Source organism: Henckelia pumila, chromosome 3, assembly GCF_033568475.1.
Source record: "Henckelia pumila isolate YLH828 chromosome 3, ASM3356847v2, whole genome shotgun sequence".
NCBI lineage: Eukaryota > Viridiplantae > Streptophyta > Magnoliopsida > Lamiales > Gesneriaceae > Henckelia > Henckelia pumila.
This window is the reverse complement of record NC_133122.1, coordinates 115,444,739-115,467,832: the sequence shown is the minus strand read 5'-3', so window position 1 is coordinate 115,467,832 and position 23,094 is coordinate 115,444,739. Positions and strand designations below refer to the sequence as shown.

Sequence of the window (23,094 nt, the reverse complement as noted above, 5' to 3'; positions counted from 1 at the left end):
CAGGAGCAGGCTATAGAGGAAAGCGATCACATGTTGGCAGGTACCTTCCTGTTATGTGATATTCCTGCACTTGTATTAATTGATACTGGAGCATCGCATTCCTTTATTTATAGTCGCTTTGTTAAAAGACATAGATTACCTTATGTATCATTAGATATGGATTTTGTTGTATTGGAGCAAGAGATAGTAACTAAGCGTCTAGTGATGGGTTGCCTTCTGGAGTTTGAGGGTAATGTGTTAGCAGCTAATTTGATGATATTAGCAATGGCAGATTTTGACTGTATCTTGGGAATAGATATGCTGACTTTGTATCACGCTACTGTGGATTGTTATCAGCGTCTGGTACAGTTTTATCCGGTTAAGGGTGATAGCTGGTATTTTTATGGTGAGGGTACGCGACCTCCGATGTCACTTGTTTCGGCTCTGAAGGCATGTCATGTCTTGGAGTCAGGTGGGGAGGGATACCTCATCTATGCAGTTGATATGTCCACGAGTAGTACGGGTATTGATCAGTTACCGGTTGTCAGCGAGTTTCCTGATGTATTCCCTGATGAGATTCCTGGTTTTCCTCCGGTGCGAGAGGTTGAATTTGGTATTGATTTAGTACCAGGAACTACGCCTATATCCCGAGCACCTTATCGTCTGGCACCTTCAGAGATGAGGGAATTGAAACATCAATTACAGGATTTGCTTGATAAGGGATATATTCGTCCGAGTGTTTCTCCGTGCGGAGCACCTGTTTTATTTGTCAAAAAGAAAGATCGATCGATGCGATTATGTATTGATTACAGGCAGTTGAATCGTGTCACCATCAAGAATAAGTATCCTTTGCCACGGATTGATGATCTGTTCGATCAATTACAGGGTACTTCTGTTTACTCGAAGATAGATCTGAGATCTGGATACCATCAGATGCGGGTACGAGACTCAGATATATCTACGACTGCTTTCAGGACCAGATACGGGCATTATGAATTTCTGGTGATGCCATTCGGTTTGACGAATGCACCGGCAGTCTTTATGAATCTGATAAATTAGATATTTCGAGAGTATCTGGATAGATTTGTCATCGTCTTCATTGATGATATTCTTGTCTATTCTCATGACAAGGATGAGCATGCACAACATCTAAGGATTGTTTTACAGACGTTACGAGATAAGCAGCTGTATGCGAAATTGAGCAAGTGTGAATTCTGGCTTGATCGGGTAGTGTTTCTCGGTCATGTGATTTCTAATGAAGGGATATCTATTGATCCTAGTAAGATAGAGGCAGTGCTGAACTGGTCTCGTCCGACGACGGTTGTTGAGATTCGTAGTTTCTTGGGTCTAGCTGGATATTACCGTCGGTTCATTGAGAATTTTTCACAGTTGGCCAGGCCTTTGACTCAGCTTACTCGGAAAGATGTTTCCTTCATATGGTCCTCGGAATGTGAGGAGTCATTTCACGAGCTGCGTAGACGTCTTACTACTGCACCAGTGCTATCTCTACCTTCTGAATCAGGAGGTTATGTTGTCTATACTGATGCCTCTGGTCAGGGGTTAGGATGTGTTCTGACACAGCATGGACATGTTATTGCTTATGCTTCTCGACAGTTGAAGACGCATGAGAGTAATTATCCAGTACATGATCTCGAATTAGCCGCCATTGTATTTGCACTCAATATTTGGAGGCATTATCTTTATGGCGAGAAATTTGAGATATTTACGGATCATAAGAGTTTGAAGTATTTATTCACTCAGGCGAAGTTGAATATGCGACAGAGACGCTGGATGGATCTTCTGAAGGATTATGATTGTGAAATTAAATATCATCCAGGTTCTGTTAATCTTACTGCTGATGCCTTGAGTCGGCAGGTGAGACTTTCTGCACTTCAGACTAGTGAAGTATCTCATATGATTCAAGAGTGCTGTTCATTGAGTTTTACGCTCAAGCACAAGAAAGGGAGAAATGGAATTCGGTTGTATACTATTTTGTCTGAGCCAGCATTGTATTCTCGGATCAGAGATGCTCAGATATCTGATGTTAAGACTCAGCGTTTGGCACGTTTAGCCAATGGAGTTAATACATCTGGATTTCATTTCAGGCAGATGGTTTATTTGTGCTTATCTAATCGAGTGGTTGTACCTAATGTTGCGGAGCTCAGGAATGATATTCTTTCTCAAGCTCATACGAGTCGATTATCAGTCCATCCTGGAAGCATGAAAATGTATAAGGACTTGCGAACTAGATTCTGGTGGAAAGGGATGAAGCGAAGTGTGTATCAATTTGTTTCAAGATGTTTGGTTTGTCAATAGGTCAAGGCTGAACACCGACGACCAGGTGGATTACTACAGAATCTTGAGATTCCCAAATGGAAGTGGGAGCACGTAACTATGAATTTTGTTACCCACTTACCTATGACTTCATATCAGTGTGATGTTATCTGGGTTGTTGTTGACCGTTTGACAAAATCAGCACACTTTATTCCTTATAACCGGGAGTATTCTTATGATCGCATGGCACATTTATACATCCAGGAGATAGTGCGATTACATGGGATTCCAGTGAGCATAGTCAGTGATAGAGACCCGCGATTTACCTCACGTTTTTGGGGTAGTTTTCAGGAGGCGTTGGGTACCACTCTGAGTTTGAGCACTGCATATCATCCGGAGACTGACGGGCAGTCAGAACGGACGATTCGTACGCTGGAGGATATGCTACGTTCTTCTGTCATGGATTTTGGCTTATCTTGGTAGGATCAGTTACCTTTGATCGAATTTGCCTACAATAACAGTTATCATCGTAGTATTGATATGGCACCTTTCGAGGCATTGTACGGTCGATGGTGTCGTACTCCATTATTCTGGGATGAAGTCGGGGAATGACAAGTCGAGGGTCCTGAATTGGTGCAGCAGATTGTAGACAAGATAGATTTGATCAAGCATAGGATCAAAGTTGCTCAAGATAGACAAGCCAGTTATGCTAATATTCGTCGCAGGCCACTTCAGTTTGAGCCTGGTGAATATGTGTTTCTCCGAGTATCACCTTTCAGGAATGTGATGAGATTCGGTGTGAAAGGCAAGTTGTCTCCTTGTTTTATTGGACCTTTCCAGATATTGGAAAAGATCGGAGATGTTGCATATCGTTTGGCTTTACCGCCAAATCTTTCCAGTATACATAACGTTTTTCATGTGTCGTTACTTTGACAGTATATAGCTGATGAATCTCATGTAATTCAGTCTACTGATATTCAGCTAGAGCCAGATCTGTCTTTTGTTGAACGACCAATCCAAATCCTAGACAAGAAGGAGAAAGTTCTTCGGAACAAGACTATAGCACTTGTGATGGTACAGTGGCAGCGCCGAGGCATTGAAGAAGCAACTTGGGAAACTGAAAGTTGTATGCAAGCGGAATATCCTGAGTTGTTTGCTTTGTACTTTTGATTTACCATGTAAGCTGTAATTATAGTTGTTGTAATAAAACATGGTTTGATGATTGTTATCTTGATTTGTCTTTAAATGTTATTTCGCGGACGAAATATCTAAAGGTGGGGAGAATGTAGTAACCCAGATTCCATTTTAAGATAATAATATGTTAAACATGATTAAGGGTTAGTAATTAACTGATTCCGGAGTTTAATTTGGGCTTTTGATTTTGGGCCGGATCGAAAGTTCCGAACCCAGATCGGAAGCTCCGATCCTAGCCACTTCGGAACCTCATCGGAAGCACAGAGATTGGAAGCTCCGATCCTGGAACGGAAGTTCCGATCTCCAGCTGCCAGCAATGCTCGATGACTCAGCCGCTAGATTTGACAAGTGTTGAACATAGAGCAGATCGGATCTCTAGCTGCCAGCAATGCTCGATGACTCAGCCGCGAGTTTTGACAAGTGTTGAACGTAGAGCAGATCGGAAGCTCCGATTGCCCGATCGGAAGTTCCGATCCCGACGTGTCACACATGCACGCAGTGAGCTGGATCGGAAGCTCCGATCCTGGAATCGGAAGTTCCGATCCTGGTCGGGAATTTTGCCTATAAATAGGGCTTCTCAGATTTATTTCTAAATACGAATTCCCGAGTTTCTTTCTTCAGTTATATAGTGTGAGATATACACTTGAGGGCCCTATAGGTTATAATAGAGGTTCTGGAATAACCAAGGTGTGGTTATAGTCATCCGGGACTTGCGACTCCAAAGGGCTAACTATGGACGAAGGTATGGTTCGGGAATCTATTTAAGTTTTGGGAGTACTTATTAGCTTAGTTAAGACTTATAGAATTTATGTAGTGATACGGTGAACTTTTGAATATATGCTTGGAACCTAGGATCCTACTTTACTTGAACTAGCCTAGAGGTACGTACACATTGACTGAGATTGCCAGCGAGTATACAAGTTTATATGTTACATTTATTTGGCATTATTATATGGCATGATATATGATTTACTGCTTTCTATATTCATATGTCATGTGCATATACACGTTGAGCCTATACCTTGTTATACCTGACTATAGAGCCGCTCAGCTCTATATTCGATAGTCTGTCACTGAGAGTACTGCGACGGCGGGGGCATTTTTGTCTGTCTACTCTTGTGTACAGGACGAGTGTGGTTGCACCCAGAGGTTGATCCGTGCGGTGGCAGCACTCATGTGGCACCGGTACTGAGCATGATTTTCGGATGACCCGTTACCAGTTATCATGTTGCATGCATCATATATTTACGTGTACTCATGTTTATGTACTGGGCGTTAGCGCTCAAGTCCTAGTTGTTATCTTGGACACCTTATTCCATGGGGCAGGTCGCAGGATGGACGGAGCTGGTAGTTCAAGGCAGGACTAGGGAGCAGGAGCCTTGAGGATTTTATTATACAGCAGAATTCGATATAGCCATATAAAGTTTACTGTTTAAGTTTTCGATTTGGTTGTATCACTACAAATTTAAGCCTGGAGTTTATTACTAAGCTGATATGTATTTTATGTTTTTGTTTCCGCATGTTTTACTCTGTTGAGTTATTTTGCTGTATTAAGTTTAATGCATGCTATTAGTTGCCAGTTAGTAGGTGATACCATGCAGGGTCACTACAATACACAACCGCATCGAACCATCCTTCTTCTTGACAAACAGTACTGGGGCTCCCCATGGCGAAACACTAGGTCTAATATAACCCTTATCAAGAAGATCTTGCAATTGCTTCTGCAGTTCTTTCATTTCTGACGGCGCCAATCGGTAAGGAGTTTTGGAAATCGGTGCAGTCCCTGGCACTAACTCAATGCCAAACTCAATCTCCCTTACTGATGGCAAACCTGGAATCTCCTCCGAATATACATCAGGATAGTCACGAACCACTGGTATCTCTCGGATATCTGGCTCTCCCAAGGATGCGTCAATGGCATAGATAAGGTAGCCTTCCCCGCCAGACTCTAAAGCACGTCGGGCCTTCAGAGCTGAAACCACTGGCATTGGGGGTCGCGCTCCCTCACCATCGATATACCATGACTCGTCATCCTCTTGACGAAACTGAACAAACCTCTGATAGCAATCCACTATCGCTCGGTAGGTAGTCAATAGATCTATCCCAATGATGCAATCGAAATCCTCCATCGCTAGAATCATCAAGTTAGCACTAAGCTGATGTCCCTCGAAATCCAAAACACAACCCACAACTAGACGCTTGGCTAAAATCTCACTCCCCGTAGGAGTAGAAACCACTAGCAACACGTCTAAAGGAATAAACGGCAATCTATACTTCTTAGCAAAACGTGCTGAGACAAAAGAATGCGATGCACCGGTATCAATCAAAACAAATGCAGGAAAACCACATAAACTACAGATACCTGCAATCATCCGATCGTTGTTAGCCTCTGCCTGCTCCTGGTTAAGCGCAAAGACCTGACCCTGGGTACGTGGCCTCAAAGAAGAATGACCCCGAGAAGGAGTCTGATTAGGCTGTCTCTAAGACTGCTGCGGCTGCTGGCGCTGCTGCGAATACTGCTGCTGGAAAGGTGACTGTTGGTACTAAGGTGGCTGAACAGATGCCTGAGAACCTCCAGAACCACTCATTGCCCCAATCAGCATAGGACAATCTCTCTTCATGTGACCCTCCTGGCCACACTGGAAACATGCAGTAGTCGATCGACCACATTGCCCTGGAGGATGCTTGCGTCTGCACTGACTACATCGGTTTGGTATCTGTCCACCAAAACGATGTACTCCTCCAGATCCAGAGGAAGAAGAAGAAGTACCTCCTGGTTTTTTGAAGGGCTGCCCACTAGGGCCCAAAGCACTAGAACTCGCTGACCTGGAAGAAGAAGAGTAAAGTCCCCTGTTCCTCCGAATACTGTCCTCGGCCTGGCAACAACGGTCCACCAAATCCTCGTAAGTCCCATCGTCGCCCACAGCAACCATCCGATGAATATAAGGGTTCAACCCTTGAAGAAAATGATCAAACATTGCCATAGAACTATCAGCAACATGAGGACAAAAAGGTAGAAGATCAAAGAACTTCTGCTGGTACTCTTCGATCGTCATCGTCCCCTGTCGCAAACTCAACAACTCACTGGCTTTCGCCTGACGAAGAGATGGAGGAAAATACAGTCTCTGATAAGCAGTACAAAACTCCACCTAAGTAGCTGCACCTCTAGCTGCTATGAATGGTGCGGAAGTAGATCCCCACCACTTCCTCGCTCTGCCCTCAAGCATAAAGGCAAAAATCTCCATCCTATCCTCAGCCGTGCAACGGAACTCCTGGAAGCACTGCTTCATCCTCTCAAGCCAATCCTCCGCCTCTTCAGCTGTCTCACCACCCGTCAAAGGCCTCGGGCTAACCTCCTTGAATCTACGCATGCTCACTCACCTACGCTCCTCAGGCTGTCCCCGACGTCTACGATCATCCGGATCGCCCCAACGACTGATGTCTACGCTACCGTGGCTCTCGTCGTAATCTGCCATCTGTTACACAATAACAGATAATTACTTAATCCGCTTTACGATATTCCCAGTGCAATGCGTCGCTCTGATACCAAAAATGTAGTGACCCAACCCGGATCCACTACCTAATCAGAGTTATAGTAAAAGCGCACGCAATAAAAGCTTAAAGCGTAAAGTGCGGATAATTAAAATACAACAAATCCAATCGGCAGAATACAATCGACGATATCACAAGTGTATAAGTATTGTTATACAAGCAAATCTAAGGTTCAGGGTAAATAAATCCCTACCCTCTACAACCTCGCACTCCCCAAAGCTCAATCCTGCTGAGAGCCGCCTGGACCGTCCAGCCTCAAACCTGCCCCGCCACAAGTTCACAATACCCAAACACAGGGGCGTGAGTTAGAACGCTCAATACGAAGCAATGATATAAATACAAATATGCACACACAGATGATTTAAAACTCAAGTGAAAATACTTGGTCATGACGCCGAGAATATACAGTACCGGCTAGAGAGCGACTCCGCGGGGTACTCGTATACTCCATATCAGGGCTGAGCCAACCCCATCCTGACCCAAATCCAAAACAGGATACAAGCCTCATATGAAAACTGTCATACCTGAATCGAGTTCAAAATGAGATCATTGTTCCCTATGGAGACTGCCAATGACTCACATCTCTCCGGATGCAGTCACACGTAAAATCATGTATGTGCTAAGACGGTAAAATATGCTAAAACATGATAAAGCATATAGCACATACTCATGCAACATACAAGCAAATATATCATGCCGGCTATCTCGGTCAGTACTTACGTACCTCTAACACTGCTGGTCAAACCTAGCTCCACTGACCTAGACTTCAAGCCTACAAGTCCAGTCTACTGCTACTACAATGCAAATATCCATGCATCAATGATAAAGCTCTAAAAGCCTTAACTAAGCTAAAGCATACTCCTAAATATTTTTAGGATGCCAAAGCTATACCTACAATGCAAATATCCATGCATCAAATAGGAACTGTTTGAGTTGAAAGTATCATTGATGTGGAGATTTCAACCAGTGCTGCTGTCAGCTAAGAAGTTGGAGTGTGAACGGTTGATAACAGTTTGATCCTCTTTGGTTTCGGTTGAGATGGCTTGAAAGCCATTTTCTTCTTTGGAGAGGGAGAAGAGCTAGCAAAAACCTAAACCAGAGGAGCTTTGTTGTAGCACCCGAAAATTTTTATATGTAAAATCGCATGCACAATTAGGAAAAAATAATTATTTAAAATTTAGTATTTTGGGTTAAATGATATTTATGTGTTATTATGTGAATTATATGCATGATTTAAATTTATTTTAGCATTTAACCCACAATTATTGTATTTTTGCATTTTTGAGTATATAATTTATCGCGTATACGGGACCGTGGACGGACGAGATATATTTTTTTCTTTCCACCCAAATTACTTTATGAGATTTTTAGTGGCCATAAAATATTTTTTTTAAGGTATTATTTAATGAAATTTTATGGCATTTCATATTTATATTTTAGCAAGTCTATTTTTAGCCAAAATAAGTCATTTTAATGACTTTTAAAGACTTTTAAAAATCTCTTAATTTATAATTTCTGGATTTTTTATTTTTATTATCAGACTTATATTTTTAGTAGGAGTTTTAATATGTATTATTTATATTTATTAGGTAATTATTTCTTAATTAATTAATTATCAAAGTTTTAACCAAAAATCTAATATTCATCAAACCTACCCTACGTTTCTATCTCCCTAGCCGCCTCCCCCACCTTCTTCATCATCTTCCTCACATCTAGCAATAGCCATCGATCTGTTCTTCAAGTTTCCTTCAATATTTTTAGAGTTTGTCATCCGTTCGTCATCCCGGTGTCCCGTACACACAAAATCTTCAAGAAAAATTATCAAATGCTTGTCTAAATTCTTTCTTTGGTCACCATATAAACTATTACACGATTGTTTTTACAAATCCATCATGTTTGGTACTGCTATCATCGAATTTATTCAAGATCTTGATTGGTATATTTCATAACTCACGTTTTTTGCTTGTCTATGGTGCATCCTCACATTTTCATGGCATGGGTTCAAGCCAACTGCTGGTTCACGGTTTAGAGGGATGCATTAGGGTTCCTAGGCTTGGGTTGGCTCGGTGGTTAAGGCTGGAAAAGGGCTAGGGCTGAGCTGCTTCAGGTTTGGTCCAAGGAGGGCGCTGGTCTAGGGTTTTATGGAATAGGGGGCGGCTGGTGCATGCAGGGCTGGGAGTCAGGCTGGGGTTGCATGCAGGGCTGGAAGGGCTGCTACTCGCGCAGCCAAGGGGAAGGGGAGGGGGGAATGGGGTTCAAGGTTTTTAGCAGGTTCGGGCCAGGTCTTGGGTCCTGGGTTGGGTCTGGTAAGTAGTGGGTTGGGTCAGGTTGGTCCGGGTCCGGGTTAGGTGGGTCGGATTCGGGTATTTTATTTTCTAAGTAATTAAGGATTTAAGTGTTATTTGGGATATAATATTTAATTAGAAAATTATTTGTGTAAGGTCCAAAAAGTCCACTAGCTTAATCACGATTAATTGATTTAATTATATGATTTAATGCATGTTATTTAGAATATTTAATTGTTATGTGGAATTATGTGAATTATTGGATGCCTGGAATTATGTGAATGCTATGTTATTTTTTTTGTAAAGTTTTCAGATTGGTATTAATTTTGGGTCGTAGGTACGAGTCTAGCCTTGAATCGAGTTAAGAAAAATATGTTAAATTAAGTTTAAAGGGATGCAGTGTATTTTATTGAGTGGGGCAGTAAAATTTTAAAGGATTTTTAAATGTAACTAATGGGCCGTGTTGGAGCCCATTAGTCACAAAAGAAAAGCGTTCAAAAATTTTATTCTGAACTCTCATTTGAACGCTCACTTTTCTTCCTCAAAATCCCTCTCAAACGCTGCATCAAGGCTAGGGTTCTTCAGAGGCTCGAGGCTAGATCGTCCTACCGCTCAGGTTATTTCCAATCGAATCAATCCAGGAAAGTTTTTACTATTTTTTTTAAACCCATTCAAGAATATAGTTATTTTCAAGGTAAAACCCTAGGTGTGTGATTGATGATCCATGAACGTTTTATTGAAAAAATTCTATGAGTATGTTGCTTGATTGTGATACGTGAAGAATTCCTGAGGTGTTCGGTTCATGTTTATCGAGTTTTGAAAGATTTTAAGGCAATAAATCAAATTTTTGGGTAAAAGTAGTTTTGAAGGTTTTGATTCAAAATCTTTGAAATGTTTGATGCATTGGTATAATTTATTTTGAGTTTATGATGTTGTAGAATGATATGTTGATGGAAACATCGTCCCAAAGCATCGTGGGTTTTGAGAAAATGCAGAAATGATCAGTTTTCGGAAAAGGGAGACGCGACGGGGCGCCCGCGCTGCTAGGCAGTGTGCCCGCGCCTGCGTCGCGTAAATCTGCGAGCAGGAGGCGCGCCCGCGTTGTTATTCAGCACGCCCGTGCCTACTTTGCGAGCGGACGGCGCGCCCGTGCTGGTTGAGCGTGCGGCCGCGCCTCAGGCTCGATTTTCCCGCCCCATTTTATAAGTTTTTGAGTCCTAAAAACCATGATTTTGATACTTTAATGTTTTTAATTATTTTTAAGAATGTTCATGAAGAATTTTAAAGTTTTCAAGGTCCGAAACGGATGGAATGCCTCGCGTGGATCAGTCAAGTTATGTATTGCATGATTATGTGATTTTCTCATGAAAGTTAATTTCTCATGAAATGTTTTTACGGATTTTAAGCATGTAGCATCACGAGAAACTTTATGAGCATGTACTAGATTTATGAAATGACATGATAAGATATTTTTTTTTTTTTTTTTAAAGGAAAGGTGGCATAGCCACTTAATTTATAAACACAAACTAGCAGAACACCAGAGAGAGAGGGGACCAAGACCTCTCCCAAGGCAGCAAAAGTACCCCACTGAATGATATGATGCATGGAAAATATTTTGATGATTTATGCGTCTTGTGGTGATTATATGGGGTATGCACTTCGGGATGAGCTCCGGAGAGGCTATCCAAACATGGCTCATGGGATGGTTATACGGGGTATGCACTTCGGGTTGAGCTCCAAAGAGGCTATCCAAAGAATGAAAGTTTACGGGCGTAATGTCATATGCTTGTCTGATCAACAGGAAACTATGAATGGCTCGTTATGATGATTACCACACTACTCATACTTCATCTCCCCAAATATTTTTATGATATGGCTATATTAAAGTTATGTTTATTGCATGGGAGTTTAAGTTAATGTTTCCTTTTAAAGTTAGAAAATCTTTTTCTGCATGCTCTTGTTGAGTCTTTTGACTCACTATACTTGAATGGTGCAGGTAATAATGATGTGGATGCTTTTATTGATGATTATGTGGGCGGACATGAAGAAGAGGCAGGGGTCGGTCCAACGGGCAATGCATGAGTGTGAATGCTTTAGATTGGAGGATGTTTTAAATATTGTTATTGGTTGAGAGGCAAAAAAGTTTTAAATTTTTAAGTTGATGGCCAGGCTTGGCAAATAATTTTAGATGTTTTTTTTATTGGTGCACATTTTATACGCTCTTTTAATAAAGAATATGATGCTTCCGCAAAGTTTTTATTTTTACCAAATCTTTATGTAAGTATGTTTGAGTAACGTTTTGGTTGAGAAATTGGGACATTACAGCTTGGTATCAGAGCAGTTCGCTCTGGGTTTGTCGCACACATGCATTCTCGCCACGACCCTATTCTTCGTCTTCATGTCTGTAAGTTTTATGTTATGGATTGTTTAAGATGCATGATAATGTTTTTTGATTTATAGTGTATGCCTATTGAGTAGGATGTTATGTTTAAATAACGTAATTAATCATGTGTACTGTATGGACATCAGGATCATGGCTAACCGTAGGAATCCGAACAATGAGGACAATCAGAACAACCAATTTTTGGCTGGGTTGGCGACTCTGTTGCAAGAGCAGAGTAGAGCCCAAGGGGAACAGATTCAACAATTAATCCAAGCACAAGCGGGAGGATGGAACAACAATCAGCCGCTATTAACTAATCCGATCTTTAAACAGTTTAAGGATCTAGGGCCATAGGATTTCAAAGGAGGGGCTGATCCCCTTGTAGCCGAGGAATGGGTGCAGTAAGTGGAGACTATTTTTGACTACATGCAGCTCACTGATGCAGACCGTGTGAGGTGTGCCATCTTTATGTTCCGTGATGATGCACGGGTTTGGTGGCAGGGAGCCCGTTCTGCTGTGGATATGACTACGTTGACTTGGAATGGATTCAAATATGTGTTCTATGGATAATATTTCACTATCAGCACCAGGACTAGACTTGCTAGAGAATTTCTGGAGCTCCGCCAAGGGAGCATGTCCATTGCCGAGTATGTGAAGAAGTTTGAGAGAGGGAGGTACTTTGTGCCCATGATTTTGGGCAATGCTGCAGAGGAGTTGAAGCATTTCACAGAGGGACTGAATGCCACTATTCGACAAGATGTCAGGTTGAGTGGGGCACAAACGTACCGAGCAGCAGTGGATGAGGCTATGTTGTCAGAAAAAGATGGGAATGATATTATCAAAGAATCGCAAGCGAAGAGGATTAGTTACCAAGGGAGAGAGCAGCAAGGGTCTAGTCAGAAGAGGTTGTATCAAGCTCCAGCTCAAAGGAGACCGCAACAGCAGCAGTGCCAAAACCCCAATCAGGCGCGACCTCAGGGACAGAATCAACCGAACGCCAACGCTCCAAGGCCGGCGAATGCACCTATCTGTCAGAAGTGTGGGAAGTCACACTCCGGTCAATGCAGGCTTGGGACCAATACTTGTTTTCTCTGCAAGAGGCCAAGGCATTTTGCCAAAGACTGCCCGCAGTCAAAGGAGCCTGTCAAGGGAAGAGTGTTTGCTATGACTCACAATCAGGTTGACCCAGATTCTGCAATTGTCTCAGGTATGATTCATATTGCTGATTTACCTGCATTCGTGTTGATAGATACAGGAGCTACGCACTCTTTTATGTCTATTAGTTTTATGATGAAATTGAGGGTCTTGCCGGATGAATCTATTTCGGAATTTTTTGTGTCGTTACCCTCAGGAGAAGAACTGAAAAGTAGTAGTGTGGTAAGAAATTGCAAGGTTTAGATGCAGAGTCAAGTTTTGTGTGCAGATTTTATTGTTTTGAAAATGGTGGATTTTGATGCAATTCTTGGGATGGGCTGGTTGACTCAGCATGAGGCTATTATTGACTGGAAACAGAAAACTGTCTCTGTGATAGATCAGAACGGGAAATCGTTGGTGTTCCGCACTACATCTAATAAGAGTGCACCAGGTATGATTTCTGCAGGAACAGCCTGACAATTATTGAGTAATGGGTGTACAGGATTTCTTGCGAGTCTAATTGGTGATCTGGAGGTACAGCGACCGAAACTTGGGGAAGTGGAGGTAGTGAAATATTTTCCAGAAGTCTTTCCCGATGATGTTGCGGGATTGCCTCCAGTCAGGGAAGTCGAATTTGGGATAGAATTGTTGCCTGAAACTAAGCCAGCTTCTAAGGCACCGTACAGATTGGCACCGACCGAGATGAAAGAATTAAAGGATCAGTTGCAAGAGTTGCTAGATAAGGGGTTCATCAGACCGAGTGTATCGCCTTGGGGTGCACCGGTGTTGTTCGTCAAGAAGAAAGATGGGTCAATGAGATTGTGCATTGACTACAGAGAGCTGAACCGAGTTACAGTGAAGAACAGATATCCCTTGCCCAGAATAGACGACTTGTTCGACCAATTTCAAGGGGCAGAGGTGTTCTCAAAAATCGATCTACGATCAAGTTACCATCAATTGAAGGTAAAAGATGCAGATGTGCAGAAGACAGCATTCAGGACTCGCTATGGCCACTACGAGTTCTTGGTAATGCCGTTTAAGTTGACCAATGCACCAGCTGTGTTAATGGATTTGATGAACAGGGTGTTTCAACCTTTCTTGGATCAGTTTGTCATAGTCTTCATAGATGACATATTGATCTATTCTCGTAGTAGGGAGGAACATCGTCAGCACTTGACTACAGTGTTGCAGATTTTGAAAGAAAAGCAGTTGTATGCTAAATTCAGTAAGTGTGAATTTTGGCTGGAGCAGATTTCTTTTTTGGGTCATATAGTTTCAGCTAAAGGGATTGAGGTCGATCCGTATAAGGTGGAAGCGGTTCGGAATTGGGTTGCTCCGAAGAATGCTACAGAAATACGAAGTTTCTTGGGTTTAGCAGGCTACTACAGGAGATTTATTCAAGACTTCTCTAAGATAGCTCTACCACTGACTTCCTTAACTCGAAAAGGTGTGAAGTTTGTGTGGTCAGATCAGTGTGAGAAGAGCTTTGCCGAATTGAAAGAAAGACTGATGTCAGCGCCAGTGCTAGCAATTCCCGAAGGCACAGGTCGTTTTGTGGTTTATACCGATGCTTCTAAGAGTGGATTAGAAGCTGTTTTGATGCATGATAATAAAGTAATAGCATATGCATCTCGACAGCTAAAGGTTCATGAGAGGAACTACCCGACTCATGATCTTGAATTGGCGGCAGTGGTTTTTGCTTTGAAGCTTTGGAGACACTACTTGTACGGCAAAAGATGTCAGATTTTTACTGATCACAAAAGCCTAAAATATTTTTTCACTCAGAAGGAGTTGAATATGAGGTAGAGGCGATGGCTGGAATTGGTGAAGTACTACGACTGTGACATTAGCTATCATCTGGGTAAGGCTAATGTTGTAGCAGATGCATTGAGTCGCAAGTCTGCGACATTGAACCAATTGACAGTCCAGCAGGAATTGATTGCTGAAATTGAACGGATGAGGTTGGAGGTATTCAAACCAATGGAGGTATGCACTCTAGCAGCCTTAACAGTAGTACCTAGTTTGCTTGAGAGAATTCGTGTTGGCCAAGCTTCTGATGAACAGTTGACGTTGTGGAGGAACAGAGATGAAGCTAAGGGTGGTACATTGTACACTGTCAAAGATGGAATTGTTCATCACCGAGGTAGAATGTGGGTGCCAGTAGTAGACTCACTGAGATTTGAAGTGATGACTGAAGCCCATACTGTTCCGTATTCCATTCATCCAGGAAGTACGAAAATGTATAAGGATCTGCAATCCTTATATTGGTGGCCAGGAATGAAGAGGGATGTTGTTACATTTGTGAATGAATGTTTGAATTGCCAGCAGGTGAAGATCGAGCATCAGAAACCGGCAGGACTCCTGAAACCATTGCCAATACCCACATGGAAGTGGGAAGATGTCACCATGGATTTCGTGGTAGGATTGCCAGTTTCAACGCGAAGGATGAACTCGATTTGGGTGATAGTTGACAGGTTAACTAAGTCAGCTCACTTTATTCCAGTCAGGAATAACTTCTCGATGAATCAGTATGCAGAGCTGTACATTCGAGAAATTGTCAGATTGCATGGAGTACCAACAAGGATAGTATCTGACAGAGACCCTAAATTCACTTCAAACTTTTGGGGAAGTTTATATAGAGGATTGGGAACGAAGCTAGCTTTCAGTACAACTTTCCACCCTCAGACAGATGGTCAGTCAGAACGAGTGATCCAAATACTCGAAGACATGTTGAGAGCTTGTATGATCGACTTTGGAGGTAATTGGGAATCGAAATTGCCTTTAGTGGAGTTTACTTACAACAATAGTTATCAAGCAACTATTGGCATGGCTCCTTATGAGGCGTTGTATGGGAGAAGGTGTAGAACTCCCCTACACTGGGACGAAGTTGGAGAAAGGGCTGTTTTGGGACCAGAAATAGTGACCCAAATAGTAGATGTGATAGCCAATATCAGAGACAGAATGTTGAAGCCTCAAAGTCGACAAAAAGGTTACGCCGACCAGCGACGTAGAGATTTGGAGTTTGAAGTAGGTGACCATGTATTTTTAAAGGTGTCACCATGGAAAGGTATTATGAGATTCGGGAAAAAGGGTAAATTGAGCCCAAGATATATAGGACCTTTTGAGATCCTAAAAAAAATTGGGGCTCGAGCTTACCGAGTAGCACTACCACCCAACTTGGGGGGTGTCCACAATGTCTTCCATATCTCTATGCTAAGGAAGTATGTGGCAAATCCTTCTCATGTTATCCGCCATGAGCCAGTGAAATGGACGCCAGACTTGTCCTACGAGGAGATGCCTATTCAAATCTTGGACAGACAAGTTCGTAGGTTGAGAAACAGAGAGATTCCAATGGTGAAAGTATTATGGAGCAACCAGTTGGTTGAAGAAGCTACTTGGGAAGCAGAACAAGATATGCGAGCATGCTATCCTGAACTGTTTGGTAAGTTGAATTTCGAGGACGAAATTCTTTTAAGGAGGGTAGAGTTGTAAGGTCCAAAAAATCCACTAGCTTAATCACGATTAATTGATTTAATTATATGATTTAATGCATGTTATTTAGAATATTTAATTGTTATGTGGAATTATGTGAATTATTGGATGCCTGGAATTATGTGACTGCTATGTTATTTTTTTTGTAAAGTTTTCAGATTGGTATTAATTTTGGGTCGTAGGTACAAGTCTAGCCTTGAATCGAGTTAACAAAAATACGTTAAATTAAGTTTAAAGGGATGCAGTGTATTTTATTGAGTGGGGCAGTAAAATTTTAAAGGATTTTTAAAATTAACTAATGGGCCATGTTGGAGCCCATTAGTCACAAAAGAAAAGCGTTCAGAAATTTTATTCTGAACTCTCATTTGAACGCTCACTTTTCTTCCTCAAAATCCCTCTCAAACGCTGCATCAAGGCTAGGGTTCTTCAGAGGCTCGAGGCTAAATCGTCCTATCGCTCAGGTTATTTCCAATCGAATCAATCCAGGCATGTTTTTACTGTTTTTTTTAAACCCATTCAAGAATATAGTTATTTTCAAGGTAAAACCCTAGGTGTGTGATTGATGATCCATGAACGTTTTATTGAAAAAATTATATGAGTATGTTGCTTGATTGTGATACGTGAAGCATTCATGAGGTGTTCGATTCATGTTTATCGAGTTTTGAAAGATTTGAAGGCAATAAATCAGATTTTTGGGTAAAATTAGTTTTGAAGGTTTTGATTCAAAATCTTTGAAATGTTTGATGCATTGGTATAATTTATTTTGAGTTTATGATGTTGTAGAATGATATGTTGATGGAAAAATCGTCCCAAAGCATCGTGGGTTTTGATAAAATGCAGAAAAGATCAGTTTTCGGAAAAGGGAGACGCGACGGGGCGCCCGCGCTGCTAGGCAGTGCGCCCGCGCCTGCGTCGCATAAATCTGCGAGCAGGAGGCGCGCCCGCGCTGTTATTCAGCGCGCCCGCGCCTACTTTGCGAGCGGACGGCGCGCCTGCGCTGGTTGAGCGCGCGGCCACGCCTCAGGCTCGATTTTCCCACCCCATTTTATAAGTTTTTGAGTCCTAAAAATCATGATTTTGATACTTTAATGTTTTTAATTATTTTTAAGAATGTTCATGAAGAATTTTAAAGTTTTCAAGGTCCGAAACGGATGGAATTCCTCGCGTGGATCAGTCAAGTTATGTATTGCATGATTATGTGATTTTCTCATGAAAGTTAATTTCTCATGAAATGTTTTTAAGGATTTTAAGCATGTAGCATCACGAGAAACTTTATGAGCATGTACTAGATTTATGAAATGACATGATAAGATGAATGATATGATGCATGGAAAATATTTTGATGATTTATGCGTCTTGTGGTGATTATATGGTGTATGCACTTCGGGATGAGCTCCGGAGCGGCTATCCAAACATGGCTCACGGGATGGTTATATGGGGTATGCACTTCGGGTTTAGCTCCGAAGCGGCTATCCAAAGAATGAAAGTTTACGGGCGTAAAACCATATGCTTGTCTGATCAAGAGGAAACTATGAATGGCTCGTTATGACGAATACCACACTACTCATACTTCATCTCCCCAAATATTTTTATGATATGGCTATATTAAAGTTATGTTTATTGCATGAGAGTTTAAGTTAATGTTTACTTTTAAAGTTAGAAAATCTTTTTCTGCATGCTCTTGTTGAGTCTTTCGACTCACTATACTTGAATGGTGCAGGTAATGATGATGTGGATTCTTTTATTGATGATTATGTGGGCGGACATGAAGAAGAGGCAGGGGTCGGTCCAACGGGCAATGCATGAGTGTGAATGCTTTAGATTGGAGGATGTTTTAAATATTGTTATTGGTTGATAGGCAAACAAGTTTTAAATTTTTAAGTTGATGGCCATGCTTGGCAAATAATTTTAGATGTTTTTTTTATTGGTGCACATTTTATACGCTCTTTTAATAAAGAATATGATGCTTCCGCAAAGTTTTTATTTTTACCAAATCTTTATGTAAGTATGTTTGAGTAACGTTTCGGTTGAGAAATTGGAACGTTACAATTTGGGCCTTTAAATAATTTTATTTGGGACTCAAATAAATTTATTTAAGTTAGCCCAATGGTTTTTATGGGCTTGGCAGTCCATGGAAATTTTTAGGCCAGTCTAGAAATTTATTGGGTTTGAATTAAGTTAATGGATTTAAATATTTTAATTAGGCCCATTTTATGATTAAGGGCTTTTATTTATAAATTAATTAGAAATTGAGCTTTTATTTAATTAATGGGTCACCTTAAGATTGAATGGGGTTAGAGTGAGTAATCAGCAGTCTGGACCAACCCATGAAAATTACTAAGTCCGGAATATATATTTAATTTATTTTATGCATGAAAGTATTTTAAGTATAAGTCTATTTATTATGAAATTCAATTAAATATATATTACGGAAATATTTTCAGTGCATGCATTCATGAAATGTTACAAGTTATGATTATGATAATTGTTGAGCTATAAAATATTTTATGATGAAAATTGAAGTAGTGTGACAGCACAGAGGTGGTTATCCACTATTTAAGTTAAGAGGTAGTTTACTACCAGCAAGAGGTGATTTATTACCGCCAAGTACGTTGGTTCAGGAGATTTATCAGTCGGCACAGATTTAGTCACACTTACTGATAGGACCATAAACTGTTTCAAAATATCATGCTCAACTATATTAAGTATGCTTATGATGTCAAGTTATGCTTATGATTAAGAATCAGGATCAATGATGTTTATGTCCTGATTATGCAATATTTTTTATTCATGCATGCACGTACACGTATATGTATTAGTATGATTATGTGATGTATTATTTTAACCCTTGTTATAAAGGATTAGACATGTTGAGCCTCTAGGCTCACTATGCTTATATGGTGCAGGTGAGCGTGATGATTCTTTTGTAGCTCCTACTGGTGGTGGGGACCTATGAGTTCGTTGGCAGTGGACCCTGTGACCATCGCAGTAGAGAGTTATTATTGTTTTGAGATATTTTATCAGTGTTTTTAAAACAATTTTCAAATCTTTATTTATGATTAATTCCGCATACATGAGTTATGGATTTTGGAGTTACATATTACAATTATTATTGCATGTCTCGAGATTTTTTTTTATTAATGTTTATTTTTATTTATTTAAGTTATTGTTAAAAGAATTTATTTGTAGTATTATTTTTCATGTTTTTACATATATGTATGGGCGTATATGTATAGTTATTATTTAAAAAAAAAAGTTTTCCGCATTTTATTAGTAGTAGGCGTTTCATTTTGTATCAGAGTCAGGTTCTTGGAGGGCGTCCATCTGCCACGTGAAGCTCAGAAATCCCACTACCGGTCTGTAAGTTTTAATTGTTTTCTTATGATTTATAAGGAGCATATGTAATAATTTAAGATTTTCATGTTAGTAAAGTTTTAGAACCCTTAGTTATGCATTGCGATTTACGTAAAGAAACATGTGGTGGTGCAGAATGCCTCCGAGACAGATGAACAGACGTGGGGGACCTCCACCTCCGCAGAACCCGCTTACAGCATTGGAGCATTCCCATGCAAATATGATGGCGGGGATCACTGGTCTATTGGATCAGCAATCTGCACGACCTAGACTTACGCATGATGAGGACATGGCTGAACGGTTCCAGAAGAAGGGACCGAAGGAGTTTACAGGCACAACTGATCCGTTCATTGCGGAGGGATGGATCCGATCATTGGATTCTATCTTTGCCTACATGGGGATTACGGATGCGGACAAGGTCAAGTATGCGGTTTATATGATGAGAAGGGATGCAGCCTTGTGGTGGGAGGGCGCTGTTAGGGGAGTACACCTACCTACTTTGACTTGGACAGAATTCAGACGTATATTTTTTGCCAAGTATTTCACTGAAGATGTGCGCAGGCGCATGATCCGGGAGTTCATGAGTCTCCGTCAGGGGTACAAGTTTTTGGTGGAGTAAATCACACAGTTTGAGAGGGGGTGTCGCTTCGTACCCCTTATTGTTGACAGTGCACCGAAGAAACTGAGACATTTTATTGATGGGTTGCGGGCTGACATCAAGCATGACATTCACATGATGGACGTCACTACTTATGAGGCTACAGTTAGTAGGGCATTGCGTTCTGAGAAGGGGAGAAGAGAGATGCAGAGGGAACAGCAGAGCAAGAGACAGTTCCAGCCGGGATTTCAGCGGGCCTCTTCGCAGCCTCCTGTGAAGAAGCAGTACATGGGGCCATCTAAGGGCCCAAGTCAGCAGAGGCCTCAGGGTCGACAGCCACAGCAGCAGCAGAGGGGCGGGGCCTCTAAGACTGGAGGAGTTCCATTGTGCCCACAATGTCAGACGCCTCACTCAGGTCAGTGTTTGATTGGCTCCAACGTCTGCTACCACTGCAAGGAGCCAGGGCATGTGGCATACAACTGTCCAAGGAAGAAGAACACCACTGGGAGGGTGTTTATTATGGAGGCAGAGGAGGCAGACCCAGATACATCCTTGATTACCTGTATATCCTAACTTAGTATTTTAAGAAATTTTTGGGAATTTATTTCATGATTTTAAATTGCATGTTTTATGGGTTATCTGTTTACATGATTAGAGTAAGATGTATTTTTACTTGTGTTTAGAAGTAGGAGATTTTGGTAATATGGTTCTTGGAAAATTAAGTGTTGGTATGCAATTGTTGGGATTTTCTGCGTGCAGGGAGAATTCTAGTTGGAGAAAACTCCACGTTTGCATTGCTAGATTCGGGAGCAACGCATTCGTTTATCTCCCTGGAATTTATCAGGAGGATAGGCATTACACCTGAGGTTTCTGTTACAGGTTACGATGTCACTATGCCATTTGGGCAGATTCTTACTACCACTAGTATCGTCAGAGGATTGGAGATAGAGCTGCAGGGACACTCCATCCGAGCAGATTTAGTGGTTTTGCCATTGAGTGGGTTTGATCTGAATTTTGGCATGGATTGGTTGGCAGTCAATGGAGCTTTGATTGCCTTTCATCGGAGGACAGTGTCAGTGAAACCCGCTGAGGGCAATCCGTTTATCTTCTATGCATCTCAGAGCAGTAGTGTCTCGCATGTTATCTCATATGTATGTGCAAGGAATTTAATGAGATGTGGTTGCCAGTGTAGTCACAGAATCAGAATCATCTAGAAGATCCTTATCAGAGATAGATGTTGTTCGTGACTTTCAGGATGTGAGACCTCGATTCTAAAAAATCTATTCTCGGGTTTAAACAAATAAAGCCAAATAAAAACATGTCAATTTTTTTTTTTAAATAAAAGCCTCGCGCGCGCAGGCTACGCAGCCAGAAGCCTCGCAGGAGGCTCGCGCCCGCGCGAGGTGCTGGTCTCGCGCGCGCGGGCAAAATAACCCGAGCCCTAAAGGTTTCTCGCGCGAGCGTGAGATCAAGTCTCGCCCACGCGCAGGAAACCTGAACAAAGTGGGGTCTGCGCAGAAACAAAAGGTTTCGAGCTCGATTCGACATCCAACCCAATTCATACACAACTCGGGGTGAGGATAATACAACCAAAACAAAATATCAATATCGACACATGCTTTCCTAAAACACTTAAGTTCAACATCAAGTCTCGAACAATATAAATTCTAGCATGCTTCGAATCGAGTTAAACAAAACCCAAAATACAAGAGAGTTCGAATACATAACCGACTCCTAACACCAAGGCCTCACGTCTATCAACTCGACCACCTAGCCATGCGATCCTTGACTTGGTCCTGCCCCACCTGTTACCATGCACACATACAAAACAAGGCGACAGCCGGATAAATCAGGTTAGAAATATAATTTCTAAGTAAAAGAGACAGGCATACAATAACAATTAAACATCTCAAAATGAAATGCATCAATCATCAATAATTCAAAATAAGGATGGATGTATGCATGACTTCAAAACTCGGGATTATCAAGTCAGATAATCGTAATATCAATTTGTACTCGGTTGGGATCCCGGGGTCAAGTCATTACGAACAACCCACTGACACTCCCATTCGAGGTGGATGTCGCTCAACTCAATCCCCTAGACTTCAGAGCAACTATAAAAAGTATTCTAGCACTTGGAAAAACTCGAAATCCAAGGCCACTTCAATATAGCTCCCTAAATCGTCTAATTTCAAAACGAATCAAATATTCGTCTCAATATGAATGCAAGTGCAAACAAAGTAAATCAATCAAGTTCACACCAATAATTAACATGCAGTATGTGATTTTTGGGACTCGAGAATCAATCGGACTCGAGTATTCATCCCCATTCGATTCGATGTCGTCTTTTACCTTACTCGAGGCTTCAAATTCAAATCCTGAAAACAAAAAGGATAAACTCGATTCACAATCTCTTCCAAACAAATTCCAAGTCGATAAGAAGAAATACTATACCATCTTCAACTCTTGAATCGGTTTAAAGCCCCCAACTTCGTTCCAAACCCAAATATTTCAACCAAAATCTGAAAATATGGAATACGGGTTCTGTATAAGTCTATTAACTCGAACAAACCCGGAAAACAAACCGAAACAATATAATCAATAATCCAAAACTTGATTTCGACGACGTAACGACTATAAATGGTTAAACCAAAAATCACAAACCAATAATCATTATCAACACAACTCAAACCATCTTCCAATCCATCAAAAGCAACCAAATCCAACCACAATCACAAACCCCATTTTTGAACATATACCTCAAAAATCATAATAAATCTGTACGACTTTATTTTTCCGAACCAACTTCAAAGAAACGATACATGCTAGCTCAAGAACGATATACCCAA

General features: G+C 41.2%; 3 protein-coding genes across 3 annotated transcripts in view; all 3 read left to right on the top strand.

Moving 5' to 3' along the window:
* The window catches only part of LOC140889339 (uncharacterized), a 21,348-nt gene extending 9,111 nt beyond the window's left edge, over positions 1–12,237 (top strand). The window contains exon 5 of the mRNA XM_073297055.1: positions 12,100–12,237. Within this exon, the coding sequence (XP_073153156.1) occupies positions 12,100–12,237 (138 nt within the window). The remainder of the gene's footprint in view (positions 1–12,099) is intronic.
* Positions 12,238–12,300: 63 nt separating this feature from the next.
* Positions 12,301–19,249, top strand: LOC140889337 (uncharacterized). Its single transcript, XM_073297054.1, has 10 exons — positions 12,301–12,874; positions 12,917–13,044; positions 13,153–13,252; positions 13,304–13,547; positions 13,683–13,827; positions 14,053–14,539; positions 14,681–14,961; positions 15,130–15,275; positions 15,660–16,243; positions 19,200–19,249. The coding sequence occupies exons 1-10, from the start codon at positions 12,301–12,303 to the stop codon at positions 19,247–19,249; spliced, it is 2,739 nt and encodes a 912-aa protein (XP_073153155.1).
* Positions 19,250–19,870: 621 nt separating this feature from the next.
* LOC140889336 (uncharacterized) lies at positions 19,871–21,459 on the top strand. The gene is made up of 4 exons (XM_073297053.1): positions 19,871–20,262; positions 20,317–20,555; positions 20,661–20,807; positions 21,005–21,459. The coding sequence occupies exons 1-4, from the start codon at positions 19,871–19,873 to the stop codon at positions 21,457–21,459; spliced, it is 1,233 nt and encodes a 410-aa protein (XP_073153154.1).
* The last annotated feature ends 1,635 nt before the right edge of the window (positions 21,460–23,094 follow it).

Bases quoted from the DNA above. Each gene is read 5' to 3' on its own strand.
- LOC140889336 (XM_073297053.1), top strand. From the start codon at position 19,871: ATGGCGGGGATCACTGGTCTATTGGATCAGCAATCTGCACGACCTAGA. The intron at 20,263-20,316 runs GTAAATCACACA...TATTGTTGACAG, and splicing joins GGGTACAAGTTTTTGGTGGA to TGCACCGAAGAAACTGAGAC. The intron at 20,808-21,004 runs GTATATCCTAAC...TTCTGCGTGCAG, and splicing joins AGATACATCCTTGATTACCT to GGAGAATTCTAGTTGGAGAA.
- LOC140889337 (XM_073297054.1), top strand. From the start codon at position 12,301: ATGTCCATTGCCGAGTATGTGAAGAAGTTTGAGAGAGGGAGGTACTTT. The intron at 13,045-13,152 runs GTAAGAAATTGC...TGGTTGACTCAG, and splicing joins AACTGAAAAGTAGTAGTGTG to CATGAGGCTATTATTGACTG. The intron at 14,962-15,129 runs GTAGTAGACTCA...AATTGCCAGCAG, and splicing joins GAGGTAGAATGTGGGTGCCA to GTGAAGATCGAGCATCAGAA.